Source organism: Coregonus clupeaformis, chromosome 31 (assembly GCF_020615455.1).
Source record: "Coregonus clupeaformis isolate EN_2021a chromosome 31, ASM2061545v1, whole genome shotgun sequence".
Lineage (NCBI taxonomy): Eukaryota > Metazoa > Chordata > Actinopteri > Salmoniformes > Salmonidae > Coregonus > Coregonus clupeaformis.
Window position 1 is genome coordinate 35,696,081 of NC_059222.1, and position 17,485 is coordinate 35,713,565.

General features: G+C 41.6%; 1 protein-coding gene across 1 annotated transcript in view; it reads left to right on the forward strand.

The window, feature by feature from the left end:
• The window catches only part of LOC121547091 (titin), a 48,458-nt gene that overhangs the window by 19,724 nt on the left and 11,249 nt on the right, over window positions 1-17,485 (forward strand). Inside the window, exons 4-7 of the mRNA XM_045209725.1 lie at window positions 1,893-2,025; window positions 2,257-2,586; window positions 4,574-4,670; window positions 6,707-7,744. Coding sequence (XP_045065660.1) covers window positions 1,893-2,025; window positions 2,257-2,586; window positions 4,574-4,670; window positions 6,707-7,744 — 1,598 coding nt within the window. The remainder of the gene's footprint in view (window positions 1-1,892; window positions 2,026-2,256; window positions 2,587-4,573; window positions 4,671-6,706; window positions 7,745-17,485) is intronic.

Here is a 17,485-nt window from a genome sequence, read left to right on the forward strand (position 1 = left end):
AGATGATTAGAAATTGAATCATTCAACAGTCTCTCTCACAACTGTTGTAAATGTACCTATCTGCAGTGAAGTGGTATTAATATTTTTGAAAGAGAGAAGGTTACAAAGAAGCACCTTCAAAACTGAATGTGGAACAACTAGGACTAGGCTGTATGAATAGGTATTATTCTGAAAGAGACCTAGAGGAAGTAGCTATAGCCTCATTTATTCTGAAAGGGAGAACGTTTCAGAGCACATTCAGACCTTGAGGAACTAGACTGTGTTATGAATTGTTAGTATTCTGAAACATGGAACTGGCTTTGAGGCCAGATTTGTATTTGAAGGCCATACATACTGTATAGAATCTAATGGAGGCGGATTGGAGGGAGGTTTGCTGAAACTTCACCCAGCAACTGGACCTTAGCCTATAGAGAAGCAGAGCTGTGTCCAATAAAGCAGATCTGCACATAAAGATAAATAAAAAGAACAAACTGCTCATCCTCCCGTACCTCCTGCCTACTGTACTCATCTAGGAACTCTGTCCGGCTTTCAGCTTACTCTTGAAAGTTGTAATAGTAGAATGCACAAGGTGCAATTTAGAAATTGGGTAGTGCGTCATCAGTTTTCCTCTTGTCATGTCAGTCATTGAGAGCTATTTATAACTTGTCAGAAATGTCTGTTAACGTTTTTTAGTTAGTTTTTTTAGCCCATAGATTTTGTTGTAATGTTTGAGTTCCTCAAATATCACACGAATACACATTAGACATGGCAAAATGTAGAGAATTGCACGAAAATGTGCTATAAATCTGAAAATAATTATCTGAACCCCATGACGACAAAATGTGTAGAATTACAGTAAATAAGCTTTAAACATGCTAAATTTGATCTCCGCCAACAAGAGGGGTGTGAACCGTTTGTCATAAACAGTGCTTCTGTACGTAGAAATAGACGTGCCGTGCGGATGTTCCCCAATGCTGGAAGGGGGGCCTGGGTGAAAAGGTTTGGGAACCCCTGATCTAGGAGAACATAGACATTGCCCCTAACTACAGATACAGGCCAGGGTCAAATATTTTTGATCTCCCTAATGGTTAAAGCCCCCATGCATTCGAGGCATTTTTTTCAAACGGCTCTTACACATGAGGGGCATATCATCATTTTCACAATTTCAGAGTTATTTTGACCTCATAGTTTGGAAATATCATTTAAAAAAACTGGGAAATCATGTATTTAACGGCACTGCTCCTTTAAGGTTACCATAGGGGTTGGGGGTAATCTGATCCTAGATCTGTGGTTAGGGGAATCTTCGATCTACCACAAGCATTCTGCTAACCCACACAGCACATCCTTAGCTTGCGCTGTGACAAATCTGCTGCAATTATTCAATAACCTTTCCAGAGATCCACTGGTATGAGCACCGTGTAGGGGTCTGTATAATGAAGATGATGACAGGTGCTCTTAGAAGACACTCACCAAGATGATGTTATATTAATTTGTCATATGCCACATCAGGTCTCTCATGCAGCAAAGGTATTTCTATATTTTTTATAAAGTGGTTGGTTCGAGCCCTGAATGCTGATTGGCTGACAGCCGTGGTATATCAGGCATATGCCATGGGTATGACAACATTTATTTTCACTGCTCTAATTACGTTGGTAACCAGTTTATAATAGCAATAAGGCACCTCGGGTGTTTGCTGTATATGGCCAACATACCACGGCTAAGGCACTCCGCGTTGTGTGGTGCGTAAGAACAGCATGTAGCAGTGGTATATTGGCCATATACCACACCCCCTCGGGCGTTATTGCTTAAGTTCATGTCTACCATATGCCACAGCATGTCAATGCTACTGCTAAGGTGCTATTCCAGTTGTTTCTCCGTCACTAAGCTGTGTTTCTGTTTCTCTCTTCTCCCAGGAGCACTTAGTTGGCCTGAGCAACCAGGGGTTGGAGAGCGGGGCTAAACCCCTGCTGGTCAAAGACCAGACCAAGATCAGCAGACTCGAGAAACAAGCAGAGGAATTCCTTAATGCAGTCCTCTACAAAAAAGGTACGTCTTCACTTACCAAGAACAGTGTTTGTTACAGTAATTTCTGTAAGATTGTGTATCGACAGGAACATCTAACAGGAATAGGCTATGTCTGGAAGTGGACCATATGTGTTCTTAGTTACATTTGAGAAAACTGTTGCTATGATTGAGATGGCTTTCGCTCACAGGCTTTAGGGTCAACTGTCTCTACAGATATCTTTGTAACGTTATTTTTCCCTCTCCCTCCCTCAGATGTCCCCAGCTTCTCAGACCCGCATATTCCAGTAGTGGCTCTGGAGATAATGCAGAGGATGATCCGCCAGTTTGCTGCAGAATATACCTCAAAAACCAGCTCCTCTTCTCAGGACAGCCACTCCGCTCCCAGGCCTGCTCCCCACCCAGACCAAAGCCTGCCTCCTCCCCCCTCGCTGCCCACGGTGCCCCCTGCTGCCAGCCCCGGTGGTACTGCGACCGCCTCCGTACCCAGCCAGAACCCTGTCCTCTCCAAGCTGCTGATGGCTGACCAGGACTCGCCTCTCGACCTCACTGTCAAGAAGCCTCTGCCACAGCCTGTAGAACAAGGTACCAGCAGATGCACTAGTGCTGGTAGTAGACTGACCCAGCAGACACACTTGTACTGGTAATAGATTTGATGAAAAGTAACCTCTTCCTCACTGTCAAGAGGTTGCCGCCACAGCCTGTAGAACAAGGTACCAGCAGATTCACTACCCTACTGTACTGCACACTAGGGTTGAATGGCGGGAACCCGGTTACCGAGATTTACTGGGATTTACCGCCCAAAACCACTCCCTTTTCCCAGGATAAATAACTGCGAGAAACGGGTAAATTATAATAAATTATTTATATGAACAGCATGGCGTAAAATGGAACTGTTAAATAATATGTAATGTCTAAATCTGGCTTCTCTACGGCCTCTGCATGATGAATCAATGCTCAGAGTGGGGACAGACCGACCATCTCAGTATGGAGCGCAGTTCACAATGCATGTAGACCCTATCATCTCATCATGGTAGGCCTACATTTGCTGAAGCATAGCCTTTGATACAGTAATATTAAGACCGAATGCGCATCTAATTTATCTCCATCTGGCTTTCGGGGGTCACCTTGTTTTTTTTTATTGTAAAGATTATACTTTTTTAAATTGCAGGTGCAGAGTTTTAAAACAGCCTATCACTCGAATATCGTTGCTTTAAATCAGTGCACGCGAGAACACTCTCTCGCAGTCTTTCTCTCTCTCCATCACCTCCATTCAAATTGCATCGAAAATAGATAATCCTGTTCTAGATTTATATATAGCCCTATATATTGATGTCATAGCCTACCTCTTCCAGGTAATACATTCAATGCAGTATTAGTCTTATATTTAGCTAATTAATGATGGGTTATACATAATAAGCTTCTAATTTATAGCCTCTGTCTCTTGCGCAATATGCAAAAACACCTGTGCTCTGCTGGCCTCTCCTTAAAAAACGCTCCTTAGCTCTTGGAGTCCCATGCAGGAAAAGCTAGACTAGAATAGCTTGCTGGACCACATTTTTTTAAAGCATTTCTTATACCAATAGACTATTCGAAGAGGGACGCAAGCTCTTTTTTGCTGAGTGTTAAATACTGCAGCCAATAGAACTCATGGATAGTTTGAAAGAAGAGTGAACGCGCGATGGCGGTAGGATATAGCAGTTATTTATTCAGACCCATAACCATTCAATCTTCGTGAAGAGAAGTGAAAGCGTCTCTCTAATTTTAGTCCTATATTATTCAAGGATGTCTTTTAGAATGATTTAAGATAAATGAAATAAGTTTCGTTGTCCTTAACTGTTGAAAGCGAAGAAGGAATGAAGCAACAATAGAGAGTGAAACAGGAGGTAGGCTAATAACATAAGGGGAATTTTTATGAACGGTGTATATATGCATCAGCCTACTAATTATATAAATACGCCTAATTCACTATCCTATACTTGTAACTTTGTAGGCCAGATGTGCTGCACCAGAATCACATGTTCTCTTCAGCTTTATCATGGCTTGAACTATGTGTAATTTCAGTCCATATAATACAATGCAATACAGTAATACAGTTCACACTCAAAAAGATTAGCCTACTGGAGCTAGTTTCATTTATTTACCCAAGAGAGCATATAGCTAGCTACATCTATGGGCTTTTATGTTTTTCTGTCGTGCGTAATTTGCAGTAGCCTATATCATATATGTATTGGATTTTTGGGCTTGGGCTCATTAAATGTAATTAATGTAAGGCTCATAAAATGTATTAAATATATGGCTTATCAGGCTCCGGTAGCATCAGGTTTGAATTTTCATGCTAATCAAATCTCTAATCAAATCCAGACATATTTATATGCTTTATAATGCTTTTGAATGACCCTTCCGGTTTTGGCGGGAAATACCGGGTTACCTGGGAGAAAAGTGATTTATTCTCTGGGTGGAACATTTTGTAAAATACAGGGTAAATATTCAACCCTACTGCACACATACTGCACACCTGACAGAATGGCTCTTGCTTTCTAAGTTACTAACCCTTGTGTCCTGTTCCTAGATGGAGTCCTGGACCTGTCACTCAAAAAGGGACGGGCCAGAAGCAGCACATCATCGCTCCGCAGCCCTCACCTTTCCCAGACGTCCACCCTTAGAGGGTAAGACAAACTTCCTGTTTCTACTTCCTGTAGGGCTTTACCATAACTCACTCCCCAACCTGTTCAAACAACAGTTTATAACAACCTGTAGGAGCTCATGAAGTGATGGTCACCAACTCTGGTCCTGGAGAGATGCAGGGTGTGCATGTTGATTTGACTGTGTGACAACATTTAAAGTGATTTCACATGTGCATCTTCAAGAAGGACATCTTGAAGGAAATGCTTTGGTATCAGGAGACATTATATACATTATTATTATTATTATTGGATTCCTTTTAAATACACATGTAGTTAAGATTCCAATGGATTTAAGAAATAAGCTAAATAAACCCCTAATCAGTAGAGCTTTCCATTGTACTAATTACACAACGTTGTGTTCAATTATTTACATTGACCTTAATTTCAAGGTCAAAAATAATTTTAAATCTATAATTCAGTAAACTCTGTTGTGTTTTGCCCTAGGGCAATGCCTCGTGATATCATCACACAGTGGTATGGACGTTAATGCATTTGAAATGGAACGCGCCGTAATTCAGTTTTAATTTGGATTAATTAAGCGCCAGTTGCTCCGCTCTCTAGCTGCCCTCCTCTCTTTAGGAGGAGCGGAAAGAGGGAGGGAGTGGGAGGGGAGGGGAGGAAGAGAGGGAGTGACGGGAGAGAGCCAGCTGCTTGTGAATATCTCGTTCAGAATGTACAGCTCTGTATGCAGAGATCCACAGATGTAGAGGTCCATATATCTAGTATCTACCACTCTCTCTTTCTCCCCTCTCTCTCTCTGATATATTTCAAAGCTGAGAGGTGAGATGGAGAACTGATTGAAGGTGGTGGGAATGTTTAGAAGTGCAAAAAAAGCAGACGCCTGTCAAGTCAAAATATGATATTGGCTTACGCCTCCTAGTGCATTAGCAACAGTTAGCAACAGTTAAGCGCATGCTTATTTTATTTGCCTCTGTGTCCGTCATTATGTCATCACAAATCGCCTTATCACAAATCGATCAATCATTCACCTGTCAATTTAATGTTGGCATGTTCAATCAATAAGACCTGATGATTTGCTATGTTCCATCACACATACTGTGTGTGCCTTCTTGAGTGATAACCTTGCAGATAAGTATTTCCGATTTTTTTCTTACAGTAACAATATTACTCAGGTTGATGTTTTGAGTGTTTATGTGCAGTAAGTAGCCCTATAACATCCCATACTGATGGCTTACTCTTTTATTGCTGTGCTTGTTCAGTGGTAACGTCACTCACTAAGGGCTATAGCTACGTTAGCATTAGTCATTTGGTAACACAGTCATCGTGCCCTGCTCTGCTATTAAATGCCAGACTGCCTTACTGCAATGACCAACATGCCCTCCTCCCTCCCCTGCCCTATCTGAACAGGGCTAATGACCAACATGCCCTCCTCCCTCCCCTGCCCTATCTGAACAGGGCTAATGACCAACATGCCCTCCTCCCTCCCCTGCCCTATCTGAACAGGGCTAATGACCAACATGCCCTCCTCCCTCCCCTGCCCTATCTGAACAGGGCTAATGACCAACATGCCCTCCTCCCTCCCCTGCCCTATCTGGACAGGGCTAATGACCAACATGCCCTCCTCCCTCCCCTGCCCTATCTGAACAGGCCTAATGACCAACATGCCCTCCTCCCTCCCCTGCCCTATCTGGACAGGGCTGGACATTATTAACTTTTTCTTAGATTTTCTATTTTTCTTTTGATTTATTTTCTTTGCCCTGCATATCCTTTTATTTTATTTTGTTTTCTTATTGTTATGTTGACTGACGCATAATTTGTAATAAAAATAAAATGCAAAGCCAAAATAAACACATGAGCCTTTTTTGTTCTTAAAAGGAGCACACACTCACACACATATGATGTTACCTAAGCAAGATAAAGTGATGTTACCTAAGCAAGATCAACCAATAAAGGAGTGGCCAACATCCTCCCTTCCCCAACCCATCCTCCCCTAGAGAGAGAGAGAATAAAGCACTGTGCAAGCTCTGCTTACACCCAATTTCCTTCCATCCAATCAGGCGTTCCCTGAGTGCTGACGGACAGGCCGGGCTGCCTATGTGGAGCCTGCAGGATGGGAGGAGGAGGAGGAGGAGGGAGAATTTCAGCCACTCCGTCCCTTTAAAGCCCACCTCACCTCTCTGTCATGCCCTGCACATCAAACAGGAAGTGAACCAGGATTCCGATCCAGAGTTGTCTCCCAACCACAACCAGACGTCCAGACCCTTCGACCACCTCTCTCTCCTTTCCAGGTACGGCTCTCCGTCCTGGGCCTCCAAGACCCACTTCGGGGCCCTCCTAAAGCTCCGGGCCAACAGCGGAGCTGGGGACCACCTCAAAGACCTACCCAGCTTGCTGGAGGCTGCGGGGCTCTTCACGAAGTCCCCCTCCTGTGGGAAGGCAGTCCTCCAGGAGGCCCCGAGAGACCAGGGGCTCTCTCTGTCCTACTCCCCGACCGTCGGCCTCAAAATCCCCCAGGTGAGAGGCCTAGGAGGCCTAGGGGTGGACCTCTCCTGGGGCTCCCTGAGCTCTGATCCCTACAGCCTCCCCAGCCACCACTGTGAGAACAGCCTGGGGAAGAGGCAGAGGTCCATCCTGCCCAAACACGGCCGCCGGGGAAGCAGTGGAGGAGAGAGGGAGTACTTGGGTTCATCCGACGCAGACCGCCCTGCCTCTGGGGGGCTGTACCCTACCTCTGAGCCCGAGGCAGACCTCAGCAACAAGCAGCTGAGGAAGAAGAGGGGACGATACCGTCAGTACAACACAGAGCTGCTAGAGGAGGCTATAGGAGTGGTGATGGGGGGGAAGATGAGCGTGTCCAAGGCTCAGACCGTCTATGGGATCCCTCACAGCACTCTGGAGTATAAAGTCAAGGAGCGCCTTGGCACCCTGAAACACCCGCCCAAGAAGAAGCTGAAGCTGATGAGCCGCATGGAGGAACTGGAGGATACGGAGGCCCCAGAGGGCCAAGAAGCTGTGGATGCACCCCTGGACCTTCTGGAGTCTGTGTCAGTGTCCGGAGAGAACGGCAGGCTCAGTACAGGCCACTCACCAGACGAGTAAACTCACGTCTGAAAGCGATGCAGTACTTGATGATGATGTGATGTTTTTACCCAGTCCAGGTAGTCGTTTGCATTTGCCAGACAGTGGCAATGACTGAGGAGTCTATCAGGGGAGGACAGCTCCTAATAATGGCTGGAACAGAGCAAATGGAATGGCATCAAAACATGTTTGATGTATTTGATACCATTCCACCTATTCTGCACCAGCCATTACCACAAACACGTCCTACCCAATTAGGGTGCCACCAACCTCCTTTAGAGTCTATATAGCTAGTACACAATTAACCAGTTTAGTATGTTGATTTATTCCAAATGCACTTATACTTACTCTGCGATCAATCCCGTGAATCAATCGAACCTATTCTTAGCTCTTTAATTGTTTTAATATGTTTGTTAAGCCTACTATAAGTAGCTGTTGTCAAAGTCAATAAGACACAAAATTGTCTCTCTGCACTCTTTTAGATTGCCCCTCGACATTGTTCTAGACATTGTTGAAACACTCCATATTTGAAATATGTTTTGGGAGTGTTTTTATGAAGTTTGTTTGTGCTATCCTTATACAGTACAACCTTTTTTTAAATGGTTCAACCTGAAAAACTGCTTTAGATACGGTGTGAACATAATCTAATATTTTTACTCATTGACTAATGTGATGTGTTGGCAAAATTGCAATTGGAGCAATCCCAAATGTCTGCACAGTTATATTTTGTTCAGTGGCGCCCCTTACTGTCCTCTAGGAGTACTCTAGTTATTACATCACTTAGGGCTAGACCAGCGGCCTCCGACCCAGGTCCTGGAGAACTACAGGATGTGCATGGTCTTATTGTAGACCAGCTGAAACAAAAGCTTGCAGACCTTGTAGCACCAAGGTTGGAGACATCCGGGTTGGAGACACCAACCTCATGTATTTGTTTGTGTCATAAGCATGATGCATGCTCAGCACTCGACAAGTTATATAAAATCAAGGCTTAATCTCTTTCCCTGTCACTGTTCAGCAAATGCACACCTGAGATTGAATAGACCAAACTAAAGCAGGAAGAATATGCGGTTGCAAGGATGCACGCAACCCTTGTATACTACTGAAAATCTTAATGTAAAGTTGTATGTTTTTGTTTGTTGGGAGAACACATTCCCCTGTCCGCAATTTCACCTCCTCCTTAGTTACCAACCAAACCTCAGAGCTATAGACGGGTTGGTTGTTTATCAACAAAATCGCCGCGTGTGCAACTTTGGGGCAAGAGAGACTGGGTTGGCTTAGATTGTTGACAACATGTAAAATATATATTTAGTCTCCAACGTTTATTGAAACATACATTTGCACAATGAGCACTTCTCTAAAATACATCGTTACAGTTGTTGGTTAGCTAGCTAGTGAATTTTAGCCATATTAGCATAGATGTGACATCAGTCAAAACATCTCAAAACAAGACATTGTATCAAGAAGGAGATCAAACTAGCTGAAACAAGCCACCTACAATTCCCCATATGACAGTTTCTTGTCATTGTTGCTAGCTATCTGGCCATCCAGAATCACAACACACGGACTTCTGCCCCAATGAAGCGTGCACTTCGTTTGTAAGCTAACCGTCTATACTCTCCAAAAGCACGCCAGATTACAACCACTCAGATATGTCACGTTCTGCTGTGTAGTGTGACTGGGACATTTCGTTACATGTGTTCACCCGTAGCCTTCGCCACAACTCAGGATAATGTTTGTGTGGGGCTGCAGTACTTGTGTGAATGTGTAGATCTTTATCAGAAATGTATATACTATGTTAGATATCTATACACAAACATACCTCACTCTCAGATATATATATATATATATATATATATATATATATATATATATATATATATATATATATATATATATATATATATATTAATATATCCTACTTATTTCCATGCCTCTTGTATCGTACTCAGAATCATCTGAAAAAGGGGACATTTTGTTTTTTCATCCGCAAACAGACCTTTTTGGGATGTCTTACCATTGAATGACAAATATATGCACCCGACTCTTATCAGGTGTTCTCACAACCTACCTTAACCAAGCATTTATTTACCTGTTTGAGCCTTCTGGACATTTTAAATCTGTGTGGCGCTGCAGTTAGCACAACAAACTTCAGGTGTGAAGTCTTGTAGTCTCGTTACCTCTAGGGATGACTGTCCCTGCTTAACAGAAGAAGGCAAGGACAAGGGACAGGTGGAAATGTTCATTCTTAAACATTTTATTTTTTATCTTAACTATGTATTGAAAGATTGATTTTGTTCACGTGTTAGATTGCAGCTTTAAGGTACAGTATATCAATGCAGTAAATTGTTGAGTCTCAACACAGGTTTCGCCATGTGGCCCATAGCACTAAGGAAATTCTGTGGAGAAGTGTAGCATATGCTGAAGCATAGATACTTTGGCCATTGCAGTTTAAACATCATGATGCTTTTAGAAAACATCACATAATTCAATGGATGCCGTATTTGCTCCTCCTTGGTAATACCGACCAATAACAGTTTATGGGAATCTCAGAATTGTACACAATGTTTACTTATCTAATTCTAGAATCAGAACTAGAATCCAAATACTCATTGTGAATAGAATGCTCGGAAGCAGCAATATGGCGTCCCGCTGTGAATTTGGCCAAACTACTCCTGATTTATATATGTACACTACTACTTACCCTATCGACAGTTATACCTCAGGACATTTCAGAATGTTGGATCAAGCCCCTATGGTCCTTGTATAAGGTTTATATTACAGTACTGGTTTTATTAGTCATCAGACAGGTTTTATTAATACCTTTATAGTTAACAAGACTGTAAGATATATTTATTTCTTACTCTTGACCCAGTAAGTTCTTATCCAACATTCTTGAGACTCGGCTAGATGTAAATTAGATATTTAGACGAACATTTGAGTTACAAGTTTGACTTCGGCCTACAGTGAACACAGAGCTACAAACTCTTAGAGATTCTTGCTAAAACTTAGCTGATATCACATGAAATGCAAAAAAACAAGAACTTCCCTTAGGCAAGGCTGGCCCTACTATCTCCTTTCAGACATAGCATTTCAGAATCTCTGACATTTCCTTTCAGGTGTATATAAGTATGGTGAAAATAAATATAATTGACTACTAGGTAACTAATTGGTATGAATCTACTGTAAATCCTACTTTTTTAAATGTGCAATGTATATATGTAGAAATCTTTTGAACTTGCAAACCAACTGTGATAACCCCCGAGTAGAGACATACAGTGGCTTGCGAAAGTATTCATCCCCCTTGGCATTTCTCCTATTTTGTTGCCTTACAACCTGGAATTAAAATTGATTTTTTGGGGCGTTGTATCATTTGATTTACACAACATGCCTACCACTTTGAAGATGTAAAATATTTTTTATTGTGAAACAAACAAGAAATAAGACAAAAAAAAAACAGAACTTGAGCGTGCATAACACATTCACCCCCCCAAAGTCAATACTTTGTAGAGCCACCTTTTGCAGCAATTACAGCTGCAAGTCTCTTGGGGTATGTCTCAATAAGCTTGGCACATCTAGCCACTGGGATTTTTGCCCATTCTTCAAGGCAAAACTGCTCCAGCTCCTTCAAGTTGGATAGGTTCCGCTGGTGTACAGCAATCTTTAAGTCATACCACAGATTCTCAATTGGATTGAGGTCTGGGCTTTGACTAGGCCATTCCAGGACATTTAAATGTTTCCCCTTAAACCACTCGAGTGTTACTTTAGCAGTATGCTTAGGGTCATTGTCCTGCTGGAAGGTGAACCTCCGTCCCAGTCTCAAATCTCTGGAAGACTGAAACAGGTTTCCCTCAAGAATTTCCCTGTATTTAGCGCCATCCATCATTCCTTCAATTCTGACCAGTTTCCCAGTCCCTGCCGATGAAAAACATCCCCACAGCATGATGCTGCCACCACCATGCTTCACTGTGGGGATGGTGTTCTTGGGGTGATGAGAGGTGTTGGGTTTGTGCCAGACATAGCGTTTTCCTTGATGGCCAAAAAGCTCAATTTTAGTCTCATCTGACCAGAGTACCTTCTTCCATATGTTTGGGGAGTCTCCCACATGCCTTTTGGCGAACACCAAACGTGTTTGCTTATTTTGTTCTTTAAGTAATGGAGCTTTTCTGGCCAGTCTTCCGTAAAGCCCAGCTCTGTGGCGTGTACGGCTTAAAGTGGTCCTATGGACAGATACTCCAATCTCCGCTCTGGAGCTTTGCAGCTCCTTCAGGGTTATCTTTGGTCTCTTTGTTGCCTCTCTGATTAATGCCCTCCTTGCCTGGTCCGTGAGTAGTGGTGGGCGGCCCGCTCTTGGCAGGTTTGTTGTTGTGCCATATTCTTTCCATTTTTCAATAATGGATTTAATGGTGCTCCGTGGGATGTTCAATTTTTATTTTATTTTTTATAACCCAACCCTGATCTGTACTTCTCCACAACTTTGTCCCTGACCTGTTTGGAGAGCTCCTTGGTCTTCATGGTGCCGCTTGCTTGGTGGTGCCCCTTGCTTACTGGTGTTGCAGACTCTGGGGCCTTTCAGAACATGTGTGTGTGTGTGTGTATGTATATATGTATATACTGAGATCATGTGACACTTAGATTGCACACAGGTGGACTTTATTTACCTAATTATGTGTCTTCTGAAGGTAATTGGTTGCACCAGATCTTATTTAGGGGCTTCATAGCAAAGGGGGTGAATACATATGCACGCACCCCTTTTCCGTTATTTATTTTTTAGAGTTTTAGAAATTTGGACTATTTTGTGTATATATGTTCATTACATGAAATCCAAATAAAATCAATTTAAATTACAGGTTGTAATGCAACAAAATAGGAAAAACGCCAAGGGGGATAAATAATTTTGCAAGGCACTGTATGCTTCACAGTAGTTACAATAGATTTGTGTTATGATTTCAATTTATTGTAATTGGGCATCTGAAACGAATCAAGATGACATCTTTGTTTTGAGGATGAGTCCATTTTATTAGTGAATTAGATGGGACGGACAACAAAAAGGTAAACAAATCAAAGTGAATTACTTTAATCAAATTAAACTAACAGTTGCAAGGCTTTTCTGTGTTACCATGACAATCATGGAGCCTTGCTCCTAGTTAATCGTCTGCCATAAAAAAAATAGAATGCCATTATAAGTCCAAATACTGAGACAAGATTAGACTATTTGGAGAGAAAGTTTTGCATGCTGTCCATTCTTGCACATTACAACAACAAAAAGTTGCTGTGTTAACACAACCCTTGTGGAACCTGTGATTTAATGTTAAAATTACAAAAATCTACAGAAGCAAATCTGTTGGTTTCTGCTACCTCATCTCTAGAAAAGGACTGAACCTGCATCAAATAAATCTAATTTCTAGAGGCAATGGTGTATTGTATGTAGCAACATCTCATAAACACAAGCCAGGGATATGGGCCAAAGCTTTCTTGCAGTACAGGTTGATGTGTTGAACTCTGCTAGCTATTTGTTGACTTGCTGCTTTAGATGTATGCCGTAATCTTGCAATTGTTGTCAACGGTTTTGTGATTTTCCGTCCATGGCACATCAGGTTAAGTACGCTACGGAATAATTTATGTATGGAGATGACGTGAAAACCACATGGCAAAGGTTGACATAAGCAAAGATTATCTTGGATAAGACTGTTCTTGGATGAGACTTTTCTTATATAAGACTACTGAAAATTAAGGACTGGGTTGGTACACTTTTGTGAATATTTCAAGATTCTGTAAAAGTTTCATGCACCCTACTTGACTCATTCATGTTTTAATGGTGAGGGTGTTAATGTTTAATCGTGCTTTTAGATCTTCTTTCGTTGTTTGGTTTTTGTCTGTAAGAAAAAAAAGTTTCTGCTGTGTTTTGGATTGAATAGCTTGTAGCCATTCTTCCCAATTAGTCAAATTTGATTCGACCCTTCACCCACGATAATGCTTCAATAAAAAGCTTTTCAGAAGCTTGCACACCCTTCAAGTCAATGTGTTGAAGATTGTTCATGACATGATAGTTGTAGTCCTTTAACTCCTGCAATATTTATATAAATAGTCTTAACACTAATTATACCAAACTATACTCAGAGACAGATTTTACAGATGCATACAGTGCATTCGGAAAGTATTCAGACCCCTTGACTTTTTCCACATTTTGTTACGATACAGCCTTCCCTCATCAATCTACACACAATACCCCATGATGACAAAGTAAAAACAGGTTTTTAGAAAATTGTGTACATTTATTAAAAATTAAAAACGGAAATATGACATTTGCATAAGTATTCAGACCTTTTACTCAGTACTTTTTTGAAGCACCTTTGGCAGTGATTACAGCCTCGAGTCTTCTTGGGTATGACACTACAAGCTTGGCACACCTGTATTTGGGGAGTTTCTCACGTTCTTCTCTGCAGATCATCTCAAGCTCTGTCAGGTTGGATGGGGAGCGTCGCTGCACAGCTTTTTTCAGGTCTTTACAGAGATGTTTGATCGGGTTCAAGTCCGGTCTCTGGCTACGCCTCTCAAGGACATTCAGAGACTTGTCCCGAAGCAACTCCTGCATTGTCTTTGCTGTGTGCTTAGGGTTGTTGTCCTGTTGGAAGGTGAAGCTTCGCCACAGTCTGAGGTCCTGAGCGCTCTGGAGCAGAATCTCTCTGTACTTTGCTCCGTTCATCTTTCCCTCGATACTGACTAGTCTCCCAGTCCATGCCGCTGAAAACATCCCCACAGCATGATGCTGCCACCACCATGCTTCACCGTAGGGATGGTGTCAGGTTTCCTCCAGACGTGATGCTTGGCATTCAGGCCAAAGAGTTCAATCTTGTATTCATCAGACCAGAGAATCTTGTTTCTCATGGTCTGAGAGACTTTAGGTGCCTTTTGGCAAACTCCAAGCAGACTGTCATGTGCCTTTTACTGAGGAGTGGCTTCTGTCTGGCCACTCTATCATAAAGGCCTGATTGGTGGAGTGCTGCAGAGATGGTTGTCCTTCTGGAAGGTTCTTCCATCTCCACAGAAGAACTCTGGAGCTCTGTTAGAGTGACCATTGGGTTCTTGGTCACCCCCCTGACCAAGGCCCTTCTCCCCCGATTGCTCAGTTTGGCCGGGCGGCCAGCTCTAGGAAGAGTCTTGGTGGTTCCAAACTTCTTCTATTTAAGAACGATGGAGGCCACTGTGTTCTTGGGGACATTTTTTGGTACCCTTCCACAGATCTGTGCCTCGACAAAATCCTGTCTCGGAGCTCTACGGACAATTCCTTCAACCTCATGGCTTGGTTTTTACTCTGACATGCACTGTCAACTGTGGGACCTAATATAGACAGGTGTGTTCCTTTCCAAATCATGTCCAATCAATTGAATTTACCACAGGTGGACTCCAATCAAATTGTAAAAACATCTCAAGGATGATCAATGGAAACAGGATGTACCTGAGCTCAATTTCGAGTCTCATAGCAAAGGGTCTGAATACTTACGTAAATAAGGTATTTCTGTAAATGTTTTTATAAATTTGTAAACATTTCTAAAAACCTGTTTTCGCTTTGTCATTATGGGTTATTGTGTGTAGATTGAGGACATGTTTTATTTCATCCATTTTAGAATAGAATAAGTCTGTAACGTAACAAAATGTGGGAAAAGGAAAGGAGTCTGAATACTTTCTGAATGCACCGTATATTAAAACCTCCTATATACAAACAAATATATTGCTTATTGATGCATAGTAGTTTTATATTTCGCTCTTATCACAGATCCAGGGAGGGAGGCGACAGCTGATGTCAAAACTACTTTTCTCATTTTCTATTCCTCTGTTTTGACTGGATGTTGACCAGGATATGGTCTATGTTCCATATGAAACACGGTCTTCAGAAAGGCCTTTGATTAAAGACTGTGTGCTGATGTGTACATACAGTTTGGGGTTGTTGTAGATAATTCGCTTTGTCTACTGATAAAAGGACTTGTATATTAATTCAATTTCTGATTACATTAACTTCAATATACCTTTTTTTTTTTTTTCAACTTCCAAATACCTGTTTCTATTTAGGTAAGTGTATGATGGAATGAGATTTTGCATGATTGCCAGTGTGTGGCTTGAAGGCAGCACGTGTTGTATTGTTGGATATGTGAAGTGGAATTGGTTGGATCCTGTAGGTGGACTGGTTGAAAACACTGGTGTATGCAAGGCAAATTATTGTCACAGACAACCTTTGAGACTTGAATTCTTAGTCAACCGGCCATGATCTATACAGTGGCCAACTTAAGATTTGTGTAACTAACTCATGGATACCATGTGTTCTTAATGTTTGCTAAATCATTTTTACTCCCTCTACGTATTATAAGGTAAAAGACACGGGTGCATTTCCATCTGTGTGTTTTTGTATGTGTTTGTGAAATATGTTTCCCTTCTGTTGTTCTTGCTGCTGTTGTCTCTTGCTCTATTTCTGCTCCTCTCCCCCTTTTTGTTGAGAAAACACATATGTGTGAATTGTCATGTACATATATTCAGATTACCGTGGTCAGATCTTAACTCACAATGTTGAAGGAAAAGTGGAGAGAGCGAGACATGGAAACCCTCAGGGACAAAACACAACCCACACTCCTTCAGGTACTGTCTACACACTCTTAGACATAGCAGCGACTTAAAGTCCTGTAAAAAAAAAAATATATATATATACCACAAACACACAAACGGGTCAGATACTAATTTACAAGTGGATTGTTTTTGGGCTTTTTTTTTTTCTTTGACTGAAGGTGGTGCCGTGTTTGAGACCCAGAAAACATCCAATTGAATCTCTGCAGTGTTTATTTCTTATTCTTTTTAAAACACAATGAATGTCAATGTAAACTCTGTTCAGGTAAGATGTTAGCCAAACATGTTTTTTAAGATGCATTTATCTCTCCTGCTCACAGTGCCTCAGACACCATAGTTATCACACTCAGTTGGTAATTAACTACTGTTTAACATAATACATTTGAACCTACTCTCTGAGCATCTGTGGAAAATGTGAATCCTGAAAAAAAAAAAAAAAAGGTTATACATTCAATCATGCATTTTGGTAGGCCTAATTATAAACTGATGTAGATGGACACCTCGTTAGTCGAACCTTTACCGATTTTTAACACAATTCTTCTGAGTGCAAGGTATCGTCAAAAAATTGGTCTTTCTGTGTATGTATCGATTGAACAGATGAAGAGATTCTCACTTACAATTCCCTTTTGTTGGGAAGATTTATTTTGTTAATGTTCTCTTTTTAATTAATAAATAAATTAATTAATTAATAAGCCATTTAGCAGACGCTTTTATCCAAAGCGACTTACAGTCATGCGTGCATATTTTTTTTTTTTGTGTGTATGGGTGGTCCCGGGGATCGAACCCACTACCTTGGTGTTACAAGCGCCGTGCTCTACCAGCTGAGCTACAGAGGACCACACTTTGAGCAGTCCTTCCTATTCCTTCTCTCTAAGCCCACTGGACTTAGATCTAGTCTTGGTAGTCTACATGTTGCTACTTATCTTTGGTTTAACAGCTCTACGGCTTTTAGATTAAGACTGTACTATATGGAGTCTGTAATAGCAAGTTATTCCTTTTAAAACGTTTGAAAGCAGCTCTTTTCAACCCTATACTGTGGACTAATTGTGATGACTTGCAATGCTTGGAACCATACACTTCAAACAGAAAGGATTGGGAGGCTTTTCAAAAATAATAGAATTCAAATATTTCATACCTTATTTCCA